The sequence below is a fragment of the Salvelinus alpinus genome, chromosome 18, assembly GCF_045679555.1.
Source record: "Salvelinus alpinus chromosome 18, SLU_Salpinus.1, whole genome shotgun sequence".
NCBI lineage: Eukaryota > Metazoa > Chordata > Actinopteri > Salmoniformes > Salmonidae > Salvelinus > Salvelinus alpinus.
The window spans coordinates 30,177,221-30,201,222 of record NC_092103.1 but is presented as its reverse complement, the minus strand read 5'-3'; the positions used below and the strand labels follow the sequence as shown (position 1 = coordinate 30,201,222).

At 48.1% G+C, this 24,002-nt stretch overlaps 2 protein-coding genes across 2 annotated transcripts in view; both read left to right on the top strand.

Moving 5' to 3' along the window:
* LOC139544170 (electrogenic sodium bicarbonate cotransporter 4-like) overlaps window positions 1–924 on the top strand; it is a 49,649-nt gene extending 48,725 nt beyond the window's left edge. Inside the window, exon 27 of the mRNA XM_071350979.1 lies at window positions 178–924. Coding sequence (XP_071207080.1) covers window positions 178–460 — 283 coding nt within the window. The 3' untranslated portion in view covers window positions 461–924. The remainder of the gene's footprint in view (window positions 1–177) is intronic.
* Window positions 925–2,891: 1,967 nt separating this feature from the next.
* The window catches only part of LOC139544168 (vacuolar protein sorting-associated protein 37B-like), a 48,604-nt gene continuing 27,493 nt past the window's right edge, over window positions 2,892–24,002 (top strand). The window contains exons 1-2 of the mRNA XM_071350978.1: window positions 2,892–3,099; window positions 4,839–5,010. Coding sequence (XP_071207079.1) covers window positions 2,995–3,099; window positions 4,839–5,010 — 277 coding nt within the window. The 5' untranslated portion in view covers window positions 2,892–2,994. The remainder of the gene's footprint in view (window positions 3,100–4,838; window positions 5,011–24,002) is intronic.

Genomic DNA, 24,002 nt, shown 5'->3' with positions numbered 1-24,002 from the left:
AATGTGTGCTCTTGCTCTTGTCAGTTAACACATTCTTGTCTGCATTGCTGTTCAGGGAGTATGGTTGAGAAGTGTGAAACTATGTTTGTTTGTGCTCACGAGACTGATTGCCTGTGCTCGTGACAGTGCATGTGTGTGTGTAACCTGGGCTGTTCCACCTGACTGTTCCTCCCTCAGAATTACTCTGCACCTGAAGATCTGCCCCCCCTCACCTGCCCACTCCCAGGTGAGCCTTACCCCCGGATCATCATCACGCCCTCCTGTTTCCCAGTTTGACATCCAGGTGGAGTCTGAATACAAGGAGTCTGACCTCGACCCACTGGGTCACGACCTTTACCCCAGCATTAACCCCTGTCCTCTGAATGGCCGCTACCTGACCTCTAAGACTCAACGCGACCAGTACCAATACAAAAACTCACACTCTCATCCCTATGATGTAGGCAGCGAAACCTTGCTGTAGGTTGACAGCACATAGACACACAGACACATATAACCAGTTACGCAATCCTCAAAACTATACAAGACTACAGTTTCTCTCCAGTTTATATATTAATAAGATTTGCCTTTTAACCCGAGGTACCTGTCAGTTATTATAAGAAGACAGACAAAGTATAACTTTTATATATTCAGTACCCTTGCCCATTACACCGATTTAGTACATCAACAAAAAATAAACAACAAAAAATATATTAATTACTTGATTGCAAATGTATCTGTACAATTATAAAAAAAGAAGAAGAATAGAAATAGAATAGAAATATAGAAATGTGAGCGTTGTGATAATAATGGTTTAACTGATGACTGATGTATTGTTTATTGCATTTATTAGGTATTTTGTTTTCAGTGCATTCACCTTTATGAATATATGTGTATAAATGACTGTTGGATAAAGTGAGATACTAATATCAGAGTGTACTTACATTGGATTGTAAAGATTTACAAAGGCATGTTAATAAAATAGTATTAAAAAACCTTGTAGTCTAAAGTTTGTGTGAAATCTTTTATCCTGGAGCATTTATCCTTTAACATGTAAACAACCTAACTTCATGTTTTTCAGGAATAAAAAACAACCTTTTAACTGGCATACAAGAAAAGATCATACAAATTCTTTAAAAAGTTGATTCCTGGGCTTCCTGACAGGCCGACCACAGGTGGTGACCCCAGGTGGTGAGGGTAGGCAACATCACCTCCACCAGGCTGTCCCTTAACACTGGGGCCCCATAGGGGTGTGTGCTTAGTCCCCTCCTGTACTTCCTGTTCACCCACGACTGTGTGGCCACAAACGACTCCAACAGCATTATCAAGTTCGCTGACAACAAGACGGGGGTAGGCCTGATCACCGGCGATGATGAGTCAGCCTACAGGGAGGCGATCAGTGACCTGGCAGTGAGGTGCCGGAGCAACAACCTCTCCCTCAATGTCAGCAAGACCAAGGAGGTGATCGTGGACTACAGGAATTGGGGAGGGCGAGCACGCCCCCATCCACATTGACGGGGCGGCAGTGGAGCAGATAGACAGCTTCAAGTTCCTCTGTGTCCAAATAACTAAAGACTTAAAATGGTCCAAACACACATGCTCAGTCATGAAGAAGGCGCGACAGTGCTTTGGCATGGGCCCTTAAATCCTGAAAAGGTTCTACCATTGAGAGCATATTGATTGGCTGCATCACTGCTTGGTTTGCCAATAGCACCGCCCTCGATAGCATGGCACTACAGATGGTTGTGTGGACAGCCCAGTACATCACTGGGGCAGAGCTCCCTGCCATCCAAGACCTCTATATCAGACAGTGTAAAAAGAAGGCCTGGAAAATCGTCAATCACCCCAACCACTCAAGCCATAGACTATTTTCTCTGCTGCCGCATGACAAGAGAAGTCTGACACCAACAGGCTCTTGAACAGCTTCTATCCCCAAGCAATACAACTGATATATAGCAAACAAAATAGCTACACGGACCAAGTTGTATCTTTATGGACCTTTTATTTCAGTACTTGCACTGTCTCTATACACACTCACAGGGCCCTACTCACTCCATCATTTGCTCACTCACACATAATATGCACATACATTTATACCGACTCTACACACCTGCACACCCACTCATATGCAAGCTGCTGCTACTCTGACTATCTTATATCCTGTTGCCTAGTTCCCTTACCCCTATACATATCTACCTCCATCAGTCCAGTATCCCTGCACATGTAAATATGGTATTGGAACTGACTTTCTAAATATTTCCTGGATATAGTATGCTTAATTACTTTTATGTATATTTCATTATGATTATTTCATTGTTGAGTTTTGAGTTTGCAAGAAAGGCATTTCATTGTACTTGTGCATGTGACATTAAAACTTGAGCTCTGTGAAACATTCATAGCGATGGGGGCAGACTTTTTGATTAAGAGAGACCTTTAGAAAATATGCACATTTTCTATAACATTAAACATACAAATATGTATTTTACAGTTATAAGAAAGGTTCAATCTTACAGTTAGTCGTTTCAAATTTTGATTATTCTATATTTAGAAAGCATATAAGTCATTTCAAGCATTCATACAGTTTTGTTGAATAATAAATACATCATATAAAATATTTCTGAATTTCATATTTGTACTGTGTTCTTGAGCATGTGTCCTTAAATGTGACTACACCTCATCAATTTATAACTATTTTTACCAGAAAGGTGACTTTAACCTTTCTTGGAGTATGCAGCATTACTAGTTATTGTTCATGGCCCTCTCATGATAAATAATTACTTTGGAGGATTACGTAGATTACTATTTCGATTACATTTAACTGGTTAACAAGGCTACGTCGTGGAAAAAAACATTTAATGACGTCGCTGGCGGATGACGTCATAGTCCTATTACATTACACTCCCTTCTGATTTGCTAGAAATCATCCATATTTCCGGTTTGTGATCCAAACACTTATCCGTTTTGAGCCGAAAGAACTGTAGCCAGACTGATCGATAGACGACAACCATCATAGGAGAAATGGCAGAATTCATGGATAAATTCAGCTCTTTCACCATGACGCAGTTAAATGAGTTGCTTGAAGACGATGAAAAGTTAAATTCTATTGTCAAAGAAATGAACGAGGTAAGTTCCCTTTGTGTTTTGCTAACGTTAGCTGGCTATCCCTAGTAACGATAGCTAGCATCAACATATCTAGGTAGCTGTGCACTTATGACTGTTGTTAGGCAGTCATAACTTCATTCACAACTTCCTTCTAGATGCAAACATGTTTTGCATTGAGCTAGCTCATCAACATCCGCCTCGTTGCCACAGCTGAGAAGCTTGCTCCTTGTACTGTACTCAACATTTGGCACCTGTTTAGTGGATGCTCATGCTGTTAACACATTTTTATTGTCGAATCAGTTTCGAAAATAACCCTGTTTGTGTACATATGCCACAAATGGCAGTGTCATTGTTTGGCATTAGGCCACAAATTCCATCTGATTCCCATTATTGCATAAGTAATTGACACCCGGGGTTAGGAACAGAGAACAGATTTGAAATGATCTGTTTTGTTTCCTGTTCTGTGAACAGGATCCGCACAAGACAGCCAGTCATCAGCTATGTGGAAGGTGTTAAAAGTTGGAGAGGTTTTCCTATTGACTAACCTAGGTGGAGGAGTCCATATTCCAGTGCAGCACACCTCTTTAGTCAACATTCTGATGCATTGAGCACACAGCACCGCAGATTATTACGAAGGCCGATGCTGAACCAAGAAGCACCTCACAGCCTATTGACATTTGGTGTTGTTTTCAGACATGTGTACAGCATTCATTCTGGCACTGGTATTTTGTGCCTCATCTCTCTCCATCTCTAGCTAGCCTTGTCTAGTTTAGGTATTAGGAAAGCTCAACTTGCTTCTGGCTTCTTCACCTTCTGTATTTGTATATTCATGTATGTGGCTTATGCAAGACTCCCCACCATGCGCCTGTGATGTTGGTGGAACTGTTAGTCCTTACCCACCAATGTGGAAATAGCTTTACAGGAACAGCCTGTGAGCAGAGATACAAATCTGGTTGCGGCTGGAGAGCTGTCTAGTGCCTGTCTTCCCTGGGCTGGTGCCAGCATGGCAGCATCTCATCCCAACCATGTTATTTATGATTCATTATAGCCTAGTTCATTAGTACTGATATCTTGATTGAGTGCTGTTTTAGCTAGAACCCAAATTATATATTGGCTCGCCGACATTGGCCTTTTACCTCTGTATCAGTATCGGACAATAATTCTGTCGATAACCGATATTCAATAGGATGAAAAAAGGGAATCTCATGCTGATCTTAACACTTGGGGACATTTTCATGTCATTATTTGGCACAATGTAAGTAATCAACATTTGAAGCATATTTGTTGGACAATTGCTCCATTGGATGGTATTTTTGGACAATTCAGTGTTTAAAAATGTCACTTTCATTTCCCTGCTGTAAAACAGTATATCGGCAGATAAATCGGTAAGTTTTGCTCCCCCAAGATTCGGGTATTGGTCCCAAAAAAACATATTGGTTTCCCTGCCCTCAGAGTGATAAGAGCTCTGCTTTCTGCTGTGGCGTCCTGTAGATATAATAGCCTATGGGTCCTATTACAGGTATTTCACATCTGTTTGTAGGCTTGGTGAAGGGGATTATAAATGTATGGTGTAATCACTGTCCTCCATCAAAATATACTCATATTTAATCTCCAGAGGTTAGGTTTTGAGCTGGTTTGTCCCTGGCCTATAGCCCTACTCTACACATCACAGTCAGTCAGTCTCTGTCTGCGTGTATTGTCTCAAGTACTAACTCACCTTCCCTCTTCCTGTGTATGCTGTGTGTTTGTCTCTCTGTTAGATGTGTGAGGTGCAGCAGGTGAAAGAGCTGACCCTGGTCAGTAACATCAGTCTGGCAGAACAGAACCTCCAACTGCAGCCCAGTCTGGACCTTCAGAAGAACCAGCTCACCTCACGCTACCGCCACCTACAGGAGCTCTACGACAACTATCAGCTACGCAAGTCCACACTCTGTAAGACCCCTAACAGGTCCACACTCTGTAAGAGTCCTAGCAAGTCCACACTGTAACAGCCCGAGCTAGTCCACACTTGATGAGACACCTAGCTAGTCCACACTACTAAGGACAGTGTGCCTGTATACCAGTCTCTTTCTGTCTACATCTCACTCAGTGCACTCTGCTATCTGAAAGACCAGTCTTTCTCTCTCTGTGTTGGTAGCTGACTGTTCTCTACATGTCTGTCTGGTCTAGCCAGTTCAGACACTTGTTGTTCCTAGATACTGGTCCTCTGTCAGTGGGGTTGTTCTAGATACTGCTCCTCTGTCAGTGGGGTTGTTACTGGATACTGCTCCTCTGTCTGTGGGGTTGTTCTAGATACTGCTCCTCTGTCAGTGGGGTTGTTCCTAGATACTGCTCCTCTGTCAGTGGGGTTGTTCTAGATACTGCTCCTCTGTCAGTGGGGTTGTTCTAGATACTGCTCCTCTGTCAGTGGGGTTGTTACTGGATACTGGTCCTCTGTCAGTGGGGTTGTTCTAGATACTGCTCCTCTGTCAGTGGGGTTGTTCTAGATACTGCTCCTCTGTCAGTGGGGTTGTTACTGGATACTGCTCCTCTGTCAGTGGGGTTGTTCTAGATACTGCTCCTCTGTCAGTGGGGTTGTTACTGGATACTGGTCCTCTGTCAGTGGGGTTGTTCTAGATACTGCTCCTCTGTCAGTGGGGTTGTTCTAGATACTGGTCCTCTGTCAGTGGGGTTGTTCTAGATACTGCTCCTCTGTCAGTGGGGTTGTTACTGGATACTGCTCCTCTGTCAGTGGGGTTGTTCTAGATACTGCTCCTCTGTCAGTGGGGTTGTTCCTAGATACTGGTCCTCTGTCAGTGGGGTTGTTCTAGATACTGCTCCTCTGTCAGTGGGGTTGTTCTAGATACTGGTCCTCTGTCAGTGGGGTTGTTACTGGATACTGGTCCTCTGTCAGTGGGGTTGTTCTAGATACTGCTCCTCTGTCAGTGGGGTTGTTCTAGATACTGGTCCTCTATCTGTGGGGTTGTTACTGGATACTGCTCCTCTGTCAGTGGGGTTGTTCTAGATACTGCTCCTCTGTCAGTGGGGTTGTTCTAGATACTGGTCCTCTGTCAGTGGGGTTGTTCTAGATACTGCTCCTCTGTCAGATACTGCTCCTCTGTCAGTGGGGTTGTTCCTAGATACTGCTCCTCTGTCAGTGGGGTTGTTACTGGATACTGGTCCTCTGTCAGTGGGGTTGTTCCTAGATACTGCTCCTCTGTCAGTGGGGTTGTTACTGGATACTGCTCCTCTGTCAGTGGGGTTGTTACTGGATACTGCTCCTCTGTCAGTGGGGTTGTTCTAGATACTGGTCCTCTGTCAGTGGGGTTGTTACTGGATACTGGTCCTCTGTCAGTGGGGTTGTTACTGGATACTGGTCCTCTGTCAGTGGGGTTGTTCTAGATACTGGTCCTCTGTCAGTGGGGTTGTTCTAGATACTGGTCCTCTGTCAGTGGGGTTGTTACTGGATACTGCTCCTCTGTCAGTGGGGTTGTTACTAGATACTGCTCCTCTGTCAGTGGGGTTGTTCCTAGATACTGCTCCTCTGTCAGTGGGGTTGTTACTGGATACTGGTCCTCTGTCAGTGGGGTTGTTCTAGATACTGCTCCTCTGTCAGTGGGGTTGTTCCTAGATACTGCTCCTCTGTCAGTGGGGTTGTTACTGGATACTGGTCCTCTGTCAGTGGGGTTGTTCTAGATACTGCTCCTCTGTCAGTGGGGTTGTTCTAGATACTCCTCCTCTGTCAGTGGGGTTGTTACTGGATACTGGTCCTCTGTCAGTGGGGTTGTTCTAGATACTGCTCTTCTGTCAGTGGGGTTGTTCTAGATACTGCTCCTCTGTCAGTGGGGTTGTTACTGGATACTGGTCCTCTGTCAGTGGGGTTGTTCTAGATACTGGTCCTCTGTCAGTGGGGTTGTTACTGGATACTGGTCCTCTGTCAGTGGGGTTGTTCTAGATACTGGTCCTCTGTCAGTGGGGTTGTTCTAGATACTGGTCCTCTGTCAGTGGGGTTGTTACTGGATACTGCTCCTCTGTCAGTGGGGTTGTTACTGGATACTGCTCCTCTGTCAGTGGGGTTGTTCTAGATACTGCTCCTCTGTCAGTGGGGTTGTTCTAGATACTGCTCCTCTGTCAGTGGGGTTGTTCTAGATACTGCTCCTCTGTCAGTGGGGTTGTTCCTAGATACTGCCCTCTGTCAGTGGGGTTGTTCTAGATCCTGGTCGTCTGTCAGTGGGGTTGTTACTGGATACTGGTCCTCTGTCAGTGGGGTTGTTCTAGATACTGCTCCTCTCTCAGTGGGGTTGTTCTAGATACTGGTCCTCTGTCAGTGGGGTTGTTCCTAGATACTGCTCCTCTGTCAGTGGGGTTGTTCTATATACTGGTCCTCTGTCAGTGGGGTTGTTACTGGATACTGGTCCTCTGTTAGTGGGGTTGTTCTAGATACTGCTCCTCTGTCAGTGGGGTTGTTACTGGATACTGGTCCTCTGTCAGTGGGGTTGTTCCTGGATACTGGTCCTCTGTCAGTGGGGTTGTTACTGGATACTGGTCCTCTGTCAGTGGGGTTGTTCTAGATACTGCTCCTCGGTCAGTGGGGTTGTTCTAGATACTGGTCCTCTGTCAGTGGGGTTGTTCTAGATACTGCTCCTCTGTCAGTGAGGTTGTTACTGGATACTGGTCCTCTGTCAGTGTGGTTGTTCTAGATACTGGTCCTCTGTCAGTGGGGTTGTTCCTAGATACTGGTCCTCTGTCAGTGGGGTTGTTCCTAGATACTGGTCCTCTGTCAGTGGGGTTGTTCTAGATACTGCTCCTCTGTCAGTGGGGTTGTTACTGGATACTGGTCCTCTGTCAGTGGGGTTGTTACTGGATACTGGTCCTCTGTCAGTGGGGTTGTTCTAGATACTGGTACTCTGTCAGTGGGGTTGTTCTAGATACTGCTCCTCTGTCAGTGGGGTTGTTCTAGATACTTCTCCTCTGTCAGTGAGGTTGTTACTGGATACTGGTTCTCTGTCAGTGGGGTTGTTCCTAGATACTGGTCCTCTGTCAGTGGGGTTGTTCCTAGATACTGGTCCTCTGTCAGTGGGGTTGTTCCTAGATACTGGTCCTCTGTCAGTGGGGTTGTTCTAGATACTGCTCCTCTGTCAGTGGGGTTGTTACTGGATACTGGTCCTCTGTCAGTGGGGTTGTTACTGGATACTGGTCCTCTGTCAGTGGGGTTGTTACTGGATACTGGTCCTCTGTCAGTGGGGTTGTTCTAGATACTGGTCCTCTGTCAGTGGGGTTGTTCTAGATACTGGTCCTCTGTCAGTGGGGTTGTTCTAGATACTGCTCCTCTGTCAGTCGGGTTGTTCTAGATACTGGTCCTCTGTCAGTGGGGTTGTTACTGGATACTGGTCCTCTGTCAGTGGGGTAGTTCTAGATACTGCTCCTCTGTCTGTGGGGTTGTTCCTAGATACTGGTCCTCTGTCAGTGGGGTTGTTCTAGATACTGGTCCTCTGTCAGTGGGGTTGTTCTAGATACTGCTCCCCTGTCAGTGGGGTTGTTCTAGATACTGGTCCTCTGTCAGTGGGGTTGTTACTGGATACTGGACCTCTGTCAGTGGGGTTGTTCTAGATACTGGTTCTCTGTCAGTGGGGTTGTTCCTAGATACTGGTCCTCTGTCAGTGGGTTTGTTACTGGATACTGGTCCTCTGTCAGTGGGGTTATTCTAGATACTGGTCCTCTGTGAGTGGGGTTGTTATTGGATACTGGTCCTAAGTCAGTCGGGTTGTTCTAGATACTGCTCCTCTGTCAGTGGGGTTGTTCTAGATACTGGTCCTCTGTCAGTGAGGTTGTTACTGGATACTGGTCCTCTGTCAGTGGGGTTGTTCTAGATACTGGTTCTCTGTCAGTGGGGTTGTTCCTAGATACTGGTCCTCTGTCAGTGGGGTTGTTCTAGATACTGGTCCTCTGTCAGTGGGGTTGTTCTAGATACTGGTCCTCTGTCAGTGGGGTTGTTCTAGATACTGCTCCTCTGTCCGTGGGGTTGTTCTAGATACTGGTCCTCTGTCAGTGGGGTTGTTCCTAGATACTGCTCCTCTGTCAGTGGGGTTGTTCCTAGATACTGGTCCTCTGTCAGTGGGGTTGTTACTGGATACTGCTCCTCTGTCAGTGGGGTTGTTACTGGATACTGGTCCTCTGTCAGTGGGGTTGTTACTGGATACTGGTCCTCTGTCAGTGGGGTTGTTCTAGATACTGGTCCTCTGTCAGTGGGGTTGTTCTAGATACTGGTCCTCTGTCAGTGGGGTTGTTCTAGATACTTGTCCTCTGTCAGTGGGGTTGTTCTAGATACTGCTCCTCTGTCAGTGGGGTTGTTCTAGATACTTCTCCTCTGTCAGTGAGGTTGTTACTGGATACTGGTTCTCTGTCAGTGGGGTTGTTCCTAGATACTGGTCCTCTGTCAGTGGGGTTGTTCCTAGATACTGGTCCTCTGTCAGTGTGGTTGTTCTAGATACTGGTTCTCTGTCAGTGGGGTTGTTCCTAGATACTGGTCCTCTGTCAGTGGGGTTGTTCCTAGATACTGGTCCTCTGTCAGTGGGGTTGTTCTAGATACTGCTCCTCTGTCAGTGGGGTTGTTACTGGATACTGGTCCTCTGTCAGTGGGGTTGTTACTGGATACTGGTCCTCTGTCAGTGGGGTTGTTACTGGATACTGGTCCTCTGTCAGTGGGGTTGTTCTAGATACTGGTCCTCTGTCAGTGGGGTTGTTCTAGATACTGCTCCTCTGTCAGTCGGGTTGTTCTAGATACTGGTCCTCTGTCAGTGAGGTTGTTACTGGATACTGGTCCTCTGTCAGTGGGGTTGTTCTAGATACTGGTCCTCTGTCAGTGGGGTTGTTCTAGATACTGGTTCTCTGTCAGTGGGGTTGTTCCTAGATACTGGTCCTCTGTCAGTGGGGTTGTTCTAGATACTGGTCCTCTGTCAGTGGGGTTGTTCTAGATACTGGTCCTCTGTCAGTGGGGTTGTTCTAGATACTGCTCCTCTGTCCGTGGGGTTGTTCTAGATACTGATACTCTGTCAGTGGGGTTGTTTCTGGATACTGGTCCTCTGTCAGTGAGGTTGTTCTAGATACTGGTCCTCTGTCAGTGGGGTTGTTCTAGATACTGCTCCTCTGTCAGTCGGGTTGTTCTAGATACTGGTCCTCTGTCAGTGTGGTTGTTCTAGATACTGGTCCTCTGTCAGTGGGGTTGTTCCTAGATACTGGTCCTCTGTCAGTGGGGTTGTTCCTAGATACTGGTCCTCTGTCAGTGGGGTTATTCTAGATACTGGTCCTCTGTGAGTGGGGTTGTTATTGGATACTGGTCCTAAGTCAGTCGGGTTGTTCTAGATACTGGTCCTCTGTCAGTGGGGTTGTTTCTGGATACTGCTCCTCTGTCAGTGGGGTTTTTCTTGATACTGCTCCTCTGTCAGTCGGGTTGTTCTAGATACTGGTCCTCTGTCAGTGAGGTTGTTACTGGATACTGGTCCTCTGTCAGTGGGGTTGTTCTAGATACTGGTTCTCTGTCAGTGGGGTTGTTCCTAGATACTGGTCCTCTGTCAGTGGGGTTGTTCTAGATACTGGTCCTCTGTCAGTGGGGTTGTTCTAGATACTGCTCCTCTGTCAGTGGGGTTGTTCTAGATACTGGTCCTCTGTCAGTGGGGTTGTTCTAGATACTTCTCCTCTGTCAGTGAGGTTGTTACTGGATACTGGTTCTCTGTCAGTGGGGTTGTTCCTAGATACTGGTCCTCTGTCAGTGGGGTTGTTCCTAGATACTGGTCCTCTGTCAGTGTGGTTGTTCTAGATACTGGTTCTCTGTCAGTGGGGTTGTTCCTAGATACTGGTCCTCTGTCAGTGGGGTTGTTCCTAGATACTGGTCCTCTGTCAGTGGGGTTGTTCTAGATACTGGTCCTCTGTCAGTGGGGTTGTTCTAGATACTGGTCCTCTGTCAGTGGGGTTGTTCTAGATACTGGTCCTCTGTCAGTGGGGTTGTTCTAGATACTGGTACTCTGTCAGTGGGGTTGTTCTAGATACTGCTCCTCTGTCAGTCGGGTTATTCTAGATACTGGTCCTCTGTCAGTGGGGTTGTTACTGGATACTGGTCCTCTGTCAGTGGGGTAGTTCTAGATACTGCTCCTCTGTCTGTGGGGTTGTTCCTAGATACTGGTCCTCTGTCAGTGGGGTTGTTCTAGATACTGGTCCTCTGTCAGTGGGGTTGTTCTAGATACTGCTCCTCTGTCAGTGGGGTTGTTCTAGATACTGGTCCTCTGTCAGTGGGGTTGTTACTGGATACTGGACCTCTGTCAGTGGGGTTGTTCTAGATACTGGTACTCTGTCAGTGGGGTTGTTCTAGATACTGCTCCTCTGTCAGTCGGGTTATTCTAGATACTGGTCCTCTGTCAGTGGGGTTGTTACTGGATACTGGTCCTCTGTCAGTGGGGTAGTTCTAGATACTGCTCCTCTGTCTGTGGGGTTGTTCCTAGATACTGGTCCTCTGTCAGTGGGGTTGTTCTAGATACTGGTCCTCTGTCAGTGGGGTTGTTCTAGATACTGCTCCTCTGTCAGTGGGGTTGTTCTAGATACTGGTCCTCTGTCAGTGGGGTTGTTACTGGATACTGGACCTCTGTCAGTGGGGTTGTTCTAGATACTGGTTCTCTGTCAGTGGGGTTGTTCCTAGATACTGGTCCTCTGTCAGTGGGGTTGTTCCTAGATACTGGTCCTCTGTCAGTGGGTTAGTTACTGGATACTGGTCCTCTGTCAGTGGGGTTATTCTAGATACTGGTCCTCTGTGAGTGGGGTTGTTATTGGATACTGGTCCTAAGTCAGTCGGGTTGTTCTAGATACTGCTCCTCTGTCAGTGGGGTTGTTTCTGGATACTGCTCCTGTGTCAGTGGGGTTGTTCTAGATACTGCTCCTCTGTCAGTCGGGTTGTTCTAGATACTGGTCCTCTGTCAGTGAGGTTGTTACTGGATACTGGTCCTCTGTCAGTGGGGTTGTTCTAGATACTGGTTCTCTGTCAGTGGGGTTGTTCCTAGATACTGGTTCTCTGTCAGTGGGGTTGTTCCTAGATACTGGTCCTCTGTCAGTGGGGTTGTTCTAGATACTGGTCATCTGTCAGTGGGGTTGTTCTAGATACTGGTCCTCTGTCAGTGGGGTTGTTCCTAGATACTGGTCCTCTGTCAGTGGGGTTGTTCCTAGATACTGGTCCTCTGTCAGTGGGGTTGTTCTAGATACTGCTCCTCTGTCAGTGGGGTTGTTACTGGATACTGGTCCTCTGTCAGTGGGGTTGTTACTGGATACTGGTCCTCTGTCAGTGGGGTTGTTCTAGATACTGGTCCTCTGTCAGTGGGGTTGTTCTAGATACTGGTCCTCTGTCAGTGGGGTTGTTCTAGATACTGGTATCTGTCAGTGGGGTTGTTCTAGATACTGCTCCTCTGTCAGTGGGGTTGTTCTAGATACTTCTCCTCTGTCAGTGAGGTTGTTACTGGATACTGGTTCTCTGTCAGTGGGGTTGTTCCTAGATACTGGTCCTCTGTCAGTGGGGTTGTTCCTAGATACTGGTCCTCTGTCAGTGTGGTTGTTCTAGATACTGGTTCTCTGTCAGTGGGGTTGTTCCTAGATACTGGTCCTCTGTCAGTGGGGTTGTTCCTAGATACTGGTCCTCTGTCAGTGGGGTTGTTCTAGATACTGCTCCTCTGTCAGTGGGGTTGTTACTGGATACTGGTCCTCTGTCAGTGGGGTTGTTACTGGATACTGGTCCTCTGTCAGTGGGGTTGTTACTGGATACTGGTCCTCTGTCAGTGGGGTTGTTCTAGATACTGGTCCTCTGTCAGTGGGGTTGTTCTAGATACTGGTCCTCTGTCAGTGGGGTTGTTCTAGATACTGGTACTCTGTCAGTGGGGTTGTTCTAGATACTGCTCCTCTGTCAGTCGGGTTGTTCTAGATACTGGTCCTCTGTCAGTGAGGTTGTTACTGGATACTGGTCCTCTGTCAGTGGGGTTGTTCTAGATACTGGTTCTCTGTCAGTGGGGTTGTTCCTAGATACTGGTCCTCTGTCAGTGGGGTTGTTCTAGATACTGGTCCTCTGTCAGTGGGGTTGTTCTAGATACTGGTCCTCTGTCAGTGGGGTTGTTCTAGATACTGCTCCTCTGTCCGTGGGGTTGTTCTAGATACTGATACTCTGTCAGTGGGGTTGTTTCTGGATACTGGTCCTCTGTCAGTGAGGTTGTTCTAGATACTGGTCCTCTGTCAGTGTGGTTGTTCTAGATACTGGTGCTCTGTCAGTGGGGTTGTTCCTAGATACTGGTCCTCTGTCAGTGGGGTTTTTCTTGATACTGCTCCTCTGTCAGTCGGGTTGTTCTAGATACTGGTCCTCTGTCAGTGAGGTTGTTACTGGATACTGGTCCTCTGTCAGTGGGGTTGTTCTAGATACTGGTTCTCTGTCAGTGGGGTTGTTCCTAGATACTGGTCCTCTGTCAGTGGGGTTGTTCTAGATACTGGTCCTCTGTCAGTGGGGTTGTTCTAGATACTGCTCCTCTGTCAGTGGGGTTGTTCTAGATACTGGTCCTCTGTCAGTGGGGTTGTTCTAGATACTTCTCCTCTGTCAGTGAGGTTGTTACTGGATACTGGTTCTCTGTCAGTGGGGTTGTTCCTAGATACTGGTCCTCTGTCAGTGGGGTTGTTCCTAGATACTGGTCCTCTGTCAGTGTGGTTGTTCTAGATACTGGTTCTCTGTCAGTGGGGTTGTTCCTAGATACTGGTCCTCTGTCAGTGGGGTTGTTCCTAGATACTGGTCCTCTGTCAGTGGGGTTGTTCTAGATACTGGTCCTCTGTCAGTGGGGTTGTTCTAGATACTGGTCCTCTGTCAGTGGGGTTGTTCTAGATACTGGTCCTCTGTCAGTGGGGTTGTTCTAGATACTGGTACTCTGTCAGTGGGGTTGTTCTAGATACTGCTCCTCTGTCAGTCGGGTTATTCTAGATACTGGTCCTCTGTCAGTGGGGTTGTTACTGGATACTGGTCCTCTGTCAGTGGGGTAGTTCTAGATACTGCTCCTCTGTCTGTGGGGTTGTTCCTAGATACTGGTCCTCTGTCAGTGGGGTTGTTCTAGATACTGGTCCTCTGTCAGTGGGGTTGTTCTAGATACTGCTCCTCTGTCAGTGGGGTTGTTCTAGATACTGGTCCTCTGTCAGTGGGGTTGTTACTGGATACTGGACCTCTGTCAGTGGGGTTGTTCTAGATACTGGTACTCTGTCAGTGGGGTTGTTCTAGATACTGCTCCTCTGTCAGTCGGGTTATTCTAGATACTGGTCCTCTGTCAGTGGGGTTGTTACTGGATACTGGTCCTCTGTCAGTGGGGTAGTTCTAGATACTGCTCCTCTGTCTGTGGGGTTGTTCCTAGATACTGGTCCTCTGTCAGTGGGGTTGTTCTAGATACTGGTCCTCTGTCAGTGGGGTTGTTCTAGATACTGCTCCTCTGTCAGTGGGGTTGTTCTAGATACTGGTCCTCTGTCAGTGGGGTTGTTACTGGATACTGGACCTCTGTCAGTGGGGTTGTTCTAGATACTGGTTCTCTGTCAGTGGGGTTGTTCCTAGATACTGGTCCTCTGTCAGTGGGGTTGTTCCTAGATACTGGTCCTCTGTCAGTGGGTTAGTTACTGGATACTGGTCCTCTGTCAGTGGGGTTATTCTAGATACTGGTCCTCTGTGAGTGGGGTTGTTATTGGATACTGGTCCTAAGTCAGTCGGGTTGTTCTAGATACTGCTCCTCTGTCAGTGGGGTTGTTTCTGGATACTGCTCCTGTGTCAGTGGGGTTGTTCTAGATACTGCTCCTCTGTCAGTCGGGTTGTTCTAGATACTGGTCCTCTGTCAGTGAGGTTGTTACTGGATACTGGTCCTCTGTCAGTGGGGTTGTTCTAGATACTGGTTCTCTGTCAGTGGGGTTGTTCCTAGATACTGGTTCTCTGTCAGTGGGGTTGTTCCTAGATACTGGTCCTCTGTCAGTGGGGTTGTTCTAGATACTGGTCATCTGTCAGTGGGGTTGTTCTAGATACTGGTCCTCTGTCAGTGGGGTTGTTCCTAGATACTGGTCCTCTGTCAGTGGGGTTGTTCCTAGATACTGGTCCTCTGTCAGTGGGGTTGTTCTAGATACTGCTCCTCTGTCAGTGGGGTTGTTACTGGATACTGGTCCTCTGTCAGTGGGGTTGTTACTGGATACTGGTCCTCTGTCAGTGGGGTTGTTCTAGATACTGGTCCTCTGTCAGTGGGGTTGTTCTAGATACTGGTCCTCTGTCAGTGGGGTTGTTCTAGATACTGGTATCTGTCAGTGGGGTTGTTCTAGATACTGCTCCTCTGTCAGTGGGGTTGTTCTAGATACTTCTCCTCTGTCAGTGAGGTTGTTACTGGATACTGGTTCTCTGTCAGTGGGGTTGTTCCTAGATACTGGTCCTCTGTCAGTGGGGTTGTTCCTAGATACTGGTCCTCTGTCAGTGTGGTTGTTCTAGATACTGGTTCTCTGTCAGTGGGGTTGTTCCTAGATACTGGTCCTCTGTCAGTGGGGTTGTTCCTAGATACTGGTCCTCTGTCAGTGGGGTTGTTCTAGATACTGCTCCTCTGTCAGTGGGGTTGTTACTGGATACTGGTCCTCTGTCAGTGGGGTTGTTACTGGATACTGGTCCTCTGTCAGTGGGGTTGTTACTGGATACTGGTCCTCTGTCAGTGGGGTTGTTCTAGATACTGGTCCTCTGTCAGTGGGGTTGTTCTAGATACTGGTCCTCTGTCAGTGGGGTTGTTCTAGATACTGGTACTCTGTCAGTGGGGTTGTTCTAGATACTGCTCCTCTGTCAGTCGGGTTGTTCTAGATACTGGTCCTCTGTCAGTGAGGTTGTTACTGGATACTGGTCCTCTGTCAGTGGGGTTGTTCTAGATACTGGTTCTCTGTCAGTGGGGTTGTTCCTAGATACTGGTCCTCTGTCAGTGGGGTTGTTCTAGATACTGGTCCTCTGTCAGTGGGGTTGTTCTAGATACTGGTCCTCTGTCAGTGGGGTTGTTCTAGATACTGCTCCTCTGTCCGTGGGGTTGTTCTAGATACTGATACTCTGTCAGTGGGGTTGTTTCTGGATACTGGTCCTCTGTCAGTGAGGTTGTTCTAGATACTGGTCCTCTGTCAGTGTGGTTGTTCTAGATACTGGTGCTCTGTCAGTGGGGTTGTTCCTAGATACTGGTCCTCTGTCAGTGGGGTTGTTCCTAGATACTGGTCCTCTGTCAGTGGGGTTGTTCTAGATACTGCTCCTCTGTCAGTGGGGTTGTTACTGGATACTGGTCCTCTGTCAGTGGGGTTATTCTAGATACTGGTCCTCTGTGAGTGGGGTTGTTATTGGATACTGGTCCTAAGTCAGTCGGGTTGTTCTAGATACTGCTCCTCTGTCAGTGGGGTTGTTTCTGGATACTGCTCCTGTGTCAGTGGGGTTGTTCTAGATACTGCTCCTCTGTCAGTCGGGTTGTTCTAGATACTGGTCCTCTGTCAGTGAGGTTGTTACTGGATACTGGTCCTCTGTCAGTGGGGTTGTTCTAGATACTGGTTCTCTGTCAGTGGGGTTGTTCCTAGATACTGGTTCTCTGTCAGTGGGGTTGTTCCTAGATACTGGTCCTCTGTCAGTGGGGTTGTTCTAGATACTGGTCATCTGTCAGTGGGGTTGTTCTAGATACTGGTCCTCTGTCAGTGGGGTTGTTCCTAGATACTGGTCCTCTGTCAGTGGGGTTGTTCCTAGATACTGGTCCTCTGTCAGTGGGGTTGTTCTAGATACTGCTCCTCTGTCAGTGGGGTTGTTACTGGATACTGGTCCTCTGTCAGTGGGGTTGTTACTGGATACTGGTCCTCTGTCAGTGGGGTTGTTCTAGATACTGGTCCTCTGTCAGTGGGGTTGTTCTAGATACTGGTCCTCTGTCAGTGGGGTTGTTCTAGATACTGGTATCTGTCAGTGGGGTTGTTCTAGATACTGCTCCTCTGTCAGTGGGGTTGTTCTAGATACTTCTCCTCTGTCAGTGAGGTTGTTACTGGATACTGGTTCTCTGTCAGTGGGGTTGTTCCTAGATACTGGTCCTCTGTCAGTGGGGTTGTTCCTAGATACTGGTCCTCTGTCAGTGTGGTTGTTCTAGATACTGGTTCTCTGTCAGTGGGGTTGTTCCTAGATACTGGTCCTCTGTCAGTGGGGTTGTTCCTAGATACTGGTCCTCTGTCAGTGGGGTTGTTCTAGATACTGCTCCTCTGTCAGTGGGGTTGTTACTGGATACTGGTCCTCTGTCAGTGGGGTTGTTACTGGATACTGGTCCTCTGTCAGTGGGGTTGTTACTGGATACTGGTCCTCTGTCAGTGGGGTTGTTCTAGATACTGGTCCTCTGTCAGTGGGGTTGTTCTAGATACTGGTCCTCTGTCAGTGGGGTTGTTCTAGATACTGGTACTCTGTCAGTGGGGTTGTTCTAGATACTGCTCCTCTGTCAGTCGGGTTGTTCTAGATACTGGTCCTCTGTCAGTGAGGTTGTTACTGGATACTGGTCCTCTGTCAGTGGGGTTGTTCTAGATACTGGTTCTCTGTCAGTGGGGTTGTTCCTAGATACTGGTCCTCTGTCAGTGGGGTTGTTCTAGATACTGGTCCTCTGTCAGTGGGGTTGTTCTAGATACTGGTCCTCTGTCAGTGGGGTTGTTCTAGATACTGCTCCTCTGTCCGTGGGGTTGTTCTAGATACTGATACTCTGTCAGTGGGGTTGTTTCTGGATACTGGTCCTCTGTCAGTGAGGTTGTTCTAGATACTGGTCCTCTGTCAGTGTGGTTGTTCTAGATACTGGTGCTCTGTCAGTGGGGTTGTTCCTAGATACTGGTCCTCTGTCAGTGGGGTTGTTCCTAGATACTGGTCCTCTGTCAGTGGGGTTGTTCTAGATACTGCTCCTCTGTCAGTGGGGTTGTTACTGGATACTGGTCCTCTGTCAGTGGGGTTGTTACTGGATACTGGTCCTCTGTCAGTGGGGTTGTTCTAGATACTGGTCCTCTGTCAGTGGGGTTGTTCTAGATACTGGTCCTCTGTCAGTGGGGTTGTTCTAGATACTGGTACTCTGTCAGTGGGGTTGTTCTAGATACTGCTCCTCTGTCAGTGGGGTTGTTACTGGATACTGGTCCTCTGTCAGTGGGGTTGTTACTGGATACTGGTCCTCTGTCAGTGGGGTTGTTACTGGATACTGGTCCTCTGTCAGTGAGGTTGTTCTAGATACTGGTCCTCTGTCAGTGGGGTTGTTCTAGATACTGGTCCTCTGTCAGTGGGGTTGTTCTAGATACTGCTCCTCTGTCAGTCGGGTTGTTCTAGATACTGGTCCTCTGTCAGTGGGGTTGTTACTGGATACTGGTCCTCTGTCAGTGGGGTAGTTCTAGATACTGCTCCTCTGTCTGTGGGGTTGTTCCTAGATACTGGTCCTCTGTCAGTGGGGTTGTTCTAGATACTGGTCCTCTGTCAGTGGGGTTGTTCTAGATACTGCTCCTCTGTCAGTGGGGTTGTTCTAGATACTGGTCCTCTGTCAGTGGGGTTGTTACTGGATACTGGTCCTCTGTCAGTGGGGTTATTCTAGATACTGGTCCTCTGTGAGTGGGGTTGTTATTGGATACTGGTCCTAAGTCAGTCGGGTTGTTCTAGATACTGCTCCTCTGTCAGTCGGGTTGTTCTAGATACTGGTCCTCTGTCAGTGAGGTTGTTACTGGATACTGGTCCTCTGTCAGTGGGGTTGTTCTAGATACTGGTCCTCTGTCAGTGAGGTTGTTACTGGATACTGGTCCTCTGTCAGTGGGGTTGTTCTAGATACTGGTTCTCTGTCAGTGGGGTTGTTCCTAAATACTGGTCCTCTGTCATTGGGGTTGTTCTAGATACTGGTCCTCTGTCAGTGGGGTTGTTCTAGATACTGGTCCTCTGTCAGTGGGGTTGTTCTAGATACTGCTCCTCTGTCCGTGGGGTTGTTCTAGATACTGGTCCTCTGTCAGTGGGGTTGTTCCTAGATACTGCTCCTCTGTCAGTGGGGTTGTTCCTAGATACTGGTCCTCTGTCAGTGGGGTTGTTACTGGATACTGCTCCTCTGTCAGTGGGGTTGTTACTGGATACTGGTCCTCTGTCAGTGGGGTTGTTACTGGATACTGGTCCTCTGTCAGTGGGGTTGTTACTGGATACTGGTCCTCTGTCAGTGGGGTTGTTCTAGATACTGGTCCTCTGTCAGTGGGGTTGTTCTAGATACTGCTCCTCTGTCAGTGGGGTTGTTCTAGATACTGGTCCTCTGTCAGTGGGGTTGTTCTAGATACTTGTCCTCTGTCAGTGGGGTTGTTCTAGATACTGCTCCTCTGTCAGTGGGGTTGTTCTAGATACTTCTCCTCTGTCAGTGAGGTTGTTACTGGATACTGGTTCTCTGTCAGTGGGGTTGTTCCTAGATACTGGTCCTCTGTCAGTGGGGTTGTTCCTAGATACTGGTCCTCTGTCAGTGTGGTTGTTCTAGATACTGGTTCTCTGTCAGTGGGGTTGTTCCTAGATACTGGTCCTCTCAGTGGGGTTGTTCCTAGATACTGGTCCTCTGTCAGTGGGGTTGTTCTAGATACTGCTCCTCTGTCAGTGGGGTTGTTACTGGATACTGGTCCTCTGTCAGTGGGGTTGTTACTGGATACTGGTCCTCTGTCAGTGGGGTTGTTCTAGATACTGGTCCTCTGTCAGTGGGGTTGTTCTAGATACTGCTCCTCTGTCAGTCGGGTTGTTCTAGATACTGGTCCTCTGTCAGTGAGGTTGTTACTGGATACTGGTCCTCTGTCAGTGGGGTTGTTCTAGATACTGGTTCTCTGTCAGTGGGGTTGTTCCTAGATACTGGTCCTCTGTCAGTGGGGTTGTTCTAGATACTGGTCCTCTGTCAGTGGGGTTGTTCTAGATACTGGTCCTCTGTCCGTGGGGTTGTTCTAGATACTGATACTCTGTCAGTGGGGTTGTTTCTGGATACTGGTCCTCTGTCAGTGAGGTTGTTCTAGATACTGGTCCTCTGTCAGTGGGGTTGTTCTAGATACTGCTCCTCTGTCAGTCGGGTTGTTCTAGATACTGGTCCTCTGTCAGTGTGGTTGTTCTAGATACTGGTCCTCTGTCAGTGGGGTTGTTCCTAGATACTGGTCCTCTGTCAGTGGGGTTGTTCCTAGATACTGGTCCTCTGTCAGTGGGGTTGTTCTAGATACTGCTCCTCTGTCAGTGGGGTTGTTACTGGATACTGGTCCTCTGTCAGTGGGGTTGTTACTGGATACTGGTCCTCTGTCAGTGGGGTTGTTCTAGATACTGGTCCTCTGTCAGTGGGGTTGTTCTAGATACTGCTCCTCTGTCAGTGGGGTTGTTCTAGATACTGCTCCTCTGTCAGTGGGGTTGTTCTAGATACTTCTCCTCTGTCAGTGAGGTTGTTACTGGATACTGGTTCTCTGTCAGTGGGGTTGTTCCTAGATACTGCCCTCTGTCAGTGGGGTTGTTCTAGATCCTGGTCGTCTGTCAGTGGGGTTGTTACTGGATACTGGTCCTCTGTCAGTGGGGTTGTTCTAGATACTGCTCCTCTGTCAGTGGGGTTGTTCCTAGATACTGCTCCTCTGTCAGTGGGGTTGTTCTATATACTGGTCCTCTGTCAGTGGGGTTGTTACTGGATACTGGTCCTCTGTTAGTGGGGTTGTTCTAGATACTGCTCCTCTGTCAGTGGGGTTGTTCCTGGATACTGGTCCTCTGTCAGTGGGGTTGTTACTGGATACTGGTCCTCTGTCAGTGGGGTTATTCTAGATACTGGTCCTCTGTGAGTGGGGTTGTTATTGGATACTGGTCCTAAGTCAGTCGGGTTGTTCTAGATACTGGTCCTCTGTCAGTGGGGTTGTTTCTGGATACTGCTCCTCTGTCAGTGGGGTTGTTTCTGGATACTGCTCCTCTGTCAGTCGGGTTGTTCTAGATACTGGTCCTCTGTCAGTGAGGTTGTTACTGGATACTGGTCCTCTGTCAGTGGGGTTGTTCTAGATACTGGTTCTCTGTCAGTGGGGTTGTTCCTAGATACTGGTCCTCTGTCAGTGGGGTTGTTCTAGATACTTGTCCTCTGTCAGTGGGGTTGTTCTAGATACTGGTCCTCTGCCAGTGGGGTTGTTCTAGATACTGGTCCTCTGTCAGTGGGGTTGTTCTAGATACTGCTCCTCTGTCAGTGAGGTTGTTACTGGATACTGGTCCTCTGTCAGTGTGGTTGTTCTAGATACTGGTCCTCTGTCAGTGGGGTTGTTCCTAGATACTGGTCCTCTGTCAGTGGGGTTGTTCCTAGATACTGGTCCTCTGTCAGTGGGGTTGTTCTAGATACTGCTCCTCTGTCAGTGGGGTTGTTCTAGATACTTCTCCTCTGTCAGTGAGGTTGTTACTGGATACTGGTTCTCTGTCAGTGGGGTTGTTCCTAGATACTGGTCCTCTGTCAGTGGGGTTGTTCCTAGATACTGGTCCTCTGTCAGTGTGGTTGTTCTAGATACTGGTTCTCTGTCAGTGGGGTTGTTCCTAGATACTGGTCCTCTGTCAGTGGGGTTGTTCCTAGATACTGGTCCTCTGTCAGTGGGGTTGTTCCTAGATACGGGTCCTCTGTCAGTGGGGTTGTTCTAGATACTGCTCCTCTGTCAGTGGGGTTGTTCTAGATACTGCTCCTCTGTCAGTGGGGTTGTTACTGGATACTGGTCCTCTGTCAGTGGGGTTGTTACTGGATACTGGTCCTCTGTCAGTGGGGTTGTTCTAGATACTGGTCCTCTGTCAGTGGGGTTGTTCTAGATACTGGTCCTCTGTCAGTGGGGTTGTTCTAGATACTGGTACTCTGTCAGTGGGGTTGTTCTAGATACTGCTCCTCTGTCAGTGGGGTTGTTACTGGATACTGGTCCTCTGTCAGTGGGGTAGTTCTAGATACTGCTCCTCTGTCTGTGGGGTTGTTCCTAGATACTGGTCCTCTGTCAGTGGGGTTGTTCTAGATACTGGTCCTCTGTCAGTGGGGTTGTTCTAGATACTGCTCCTCTGTCAGTGGGGTTGTTCTAGATACTGGTCCTCTGTCAGTGGGGTTGTTACTGGATACTGGACCTCTGTCAGTGGGGTTGTTCTAGATACTGGTTCTCTGTCAGTGGGGTTGTTCCTAGATACTGGTCCTCTGTCAGTGGGGTTGTTCCTAGATACTGGTCCTCTGTCAGTGGGTTTGTTACTGGATACTGGTCCTCTGTCAGTGGGGTTATTCTAGATACTGGTCCTCTGTGAGTGGGGTTGTTATTGGATACTGGTCCTAAGTCAGTCGGGTTGTTCTAGATACTGCTCCTCTGTCAGTGGGGTTGTTTCTGGATACTGCTCCTCTGTCAGTGGGGTTGTTCTAGATACTGCTCCTCTGTCAGTCGGGTTGTTCTAGATACTGGTCCTCTGTCAGTGAGGTTGTTACTGGATACTGGTCCTCTGTCAGTGGGGTTGTTCTAGATACTGGTTCTCTGTCAGTGGGGTTGTTCCTAGATACTGGTTCTCTGTCAGTGGGGTTGTTCCTAGATACTGGTCCTCTGTCAGTGGGGTTGTTCTAGATACTGGTCCTCTGTCAGTGGGGTTGTTCTAGATACTGCTCCTCTGTCAGTGGGGTTGTTCTAGATACTGCTCCTCTGTCCGTGGGGTTGTTCTAGATACTGGTCCTCTGTCAGTGGGGTTGTTCCTAGATACTGGTCCTCTGTCAGTGGGGTTGTTCCTAGATACTGGTCCTCTGTCAGTGGGGTTGTTCTAGATACTGCTCCTCTGTCAGTGGGGTTGTTACTGGATACTGGTCCTCTGTCAGTGGGGTTGTTACTGGATACTGGTCCTCTGTCAGTGGGGTTGTTCTAGATACTGGTCCTCTGTCAGTGGGGTTGTTCTAGATACTGGTCCTAAGTCAGTCGGGTTGTTCTAGATACTGCTCCTCTGTCAGTGGGGTTGTTTCTGGATACTGCTCCTCTGTCAGTGGGGTTGTTCTAGATACTGCTCCTCTGTCAGTCGGGTTGTTCTAGATACTGGTCCTCTGTCAGTGAGGTTGTTACTGGATACTGGTCCTCTGTCAGTGGGGTTGTTCTAGATACTGGTTCTCTGTCAGTGGGGTTGTTCCTAGATACTGGTTCTCTGTCAGTGGGGTTGTTCCTAGATACTGGTCCTCTGTCAGTGGGGTTGTTCTAGATACTGCTCCTCTGTCAGTCGGGTTGTTCTAGATACTGGTCCTCTGTCAGTGAGGTTGTTACTGGATACTGGTCCTCTGTCAGTGGGGTTGTTCTAGATACTGGTTCTCTGTCAGTGGGGTTGTTCCTAGATACTGGTTCTCTGTCAGTGGGGTTGTTCCTAGATACTGGTCCTCTGTCAGTGGGGTTGTTCTAGATACTGGTCCTCTGTCAGTGGGGTTGTTCTAGATACTGGTCCTCTGTCAGTGGGGTTGTTCTAGATACTGCTCCTCTGTCCGTGGGGTTGTTCTAGATACTGGTCCTCTGTCAGTGGGGTTGTTCCTAGATACTGGTCCTCTGTCAGTGGGGTTGTTCCTAGATACTGGTCCTCTGTCAGTGGGGTTGTTCTAGATACTGCTCCTCTGTCAGTGGGGTTGTTACTGGATACTGGTCCTCTGTCAGTGGGGTTGTTACTGGATACTGGTCCTCTGTCAGTGGGGTTGTTCTAGATACTGGTCCTCTGTCAGTGGGGTTGTTCTAGATACTGGTCCTCTGTCAGTGGGGTTGTTCTAGATACTGGTATCTGTCAGTGGGGTTGTTCTAGATACTGCTCCTCTGTCAGTGGGGTTGTTCTAGATACTTCTCCTCTGTCAGTGAGGTTGTTACTGGATACTGGTTCTCTGTCAGTGGGGTTGTTCCTAGATACTGGTCCTCTGTCAGTGGGGTTGTTCCTA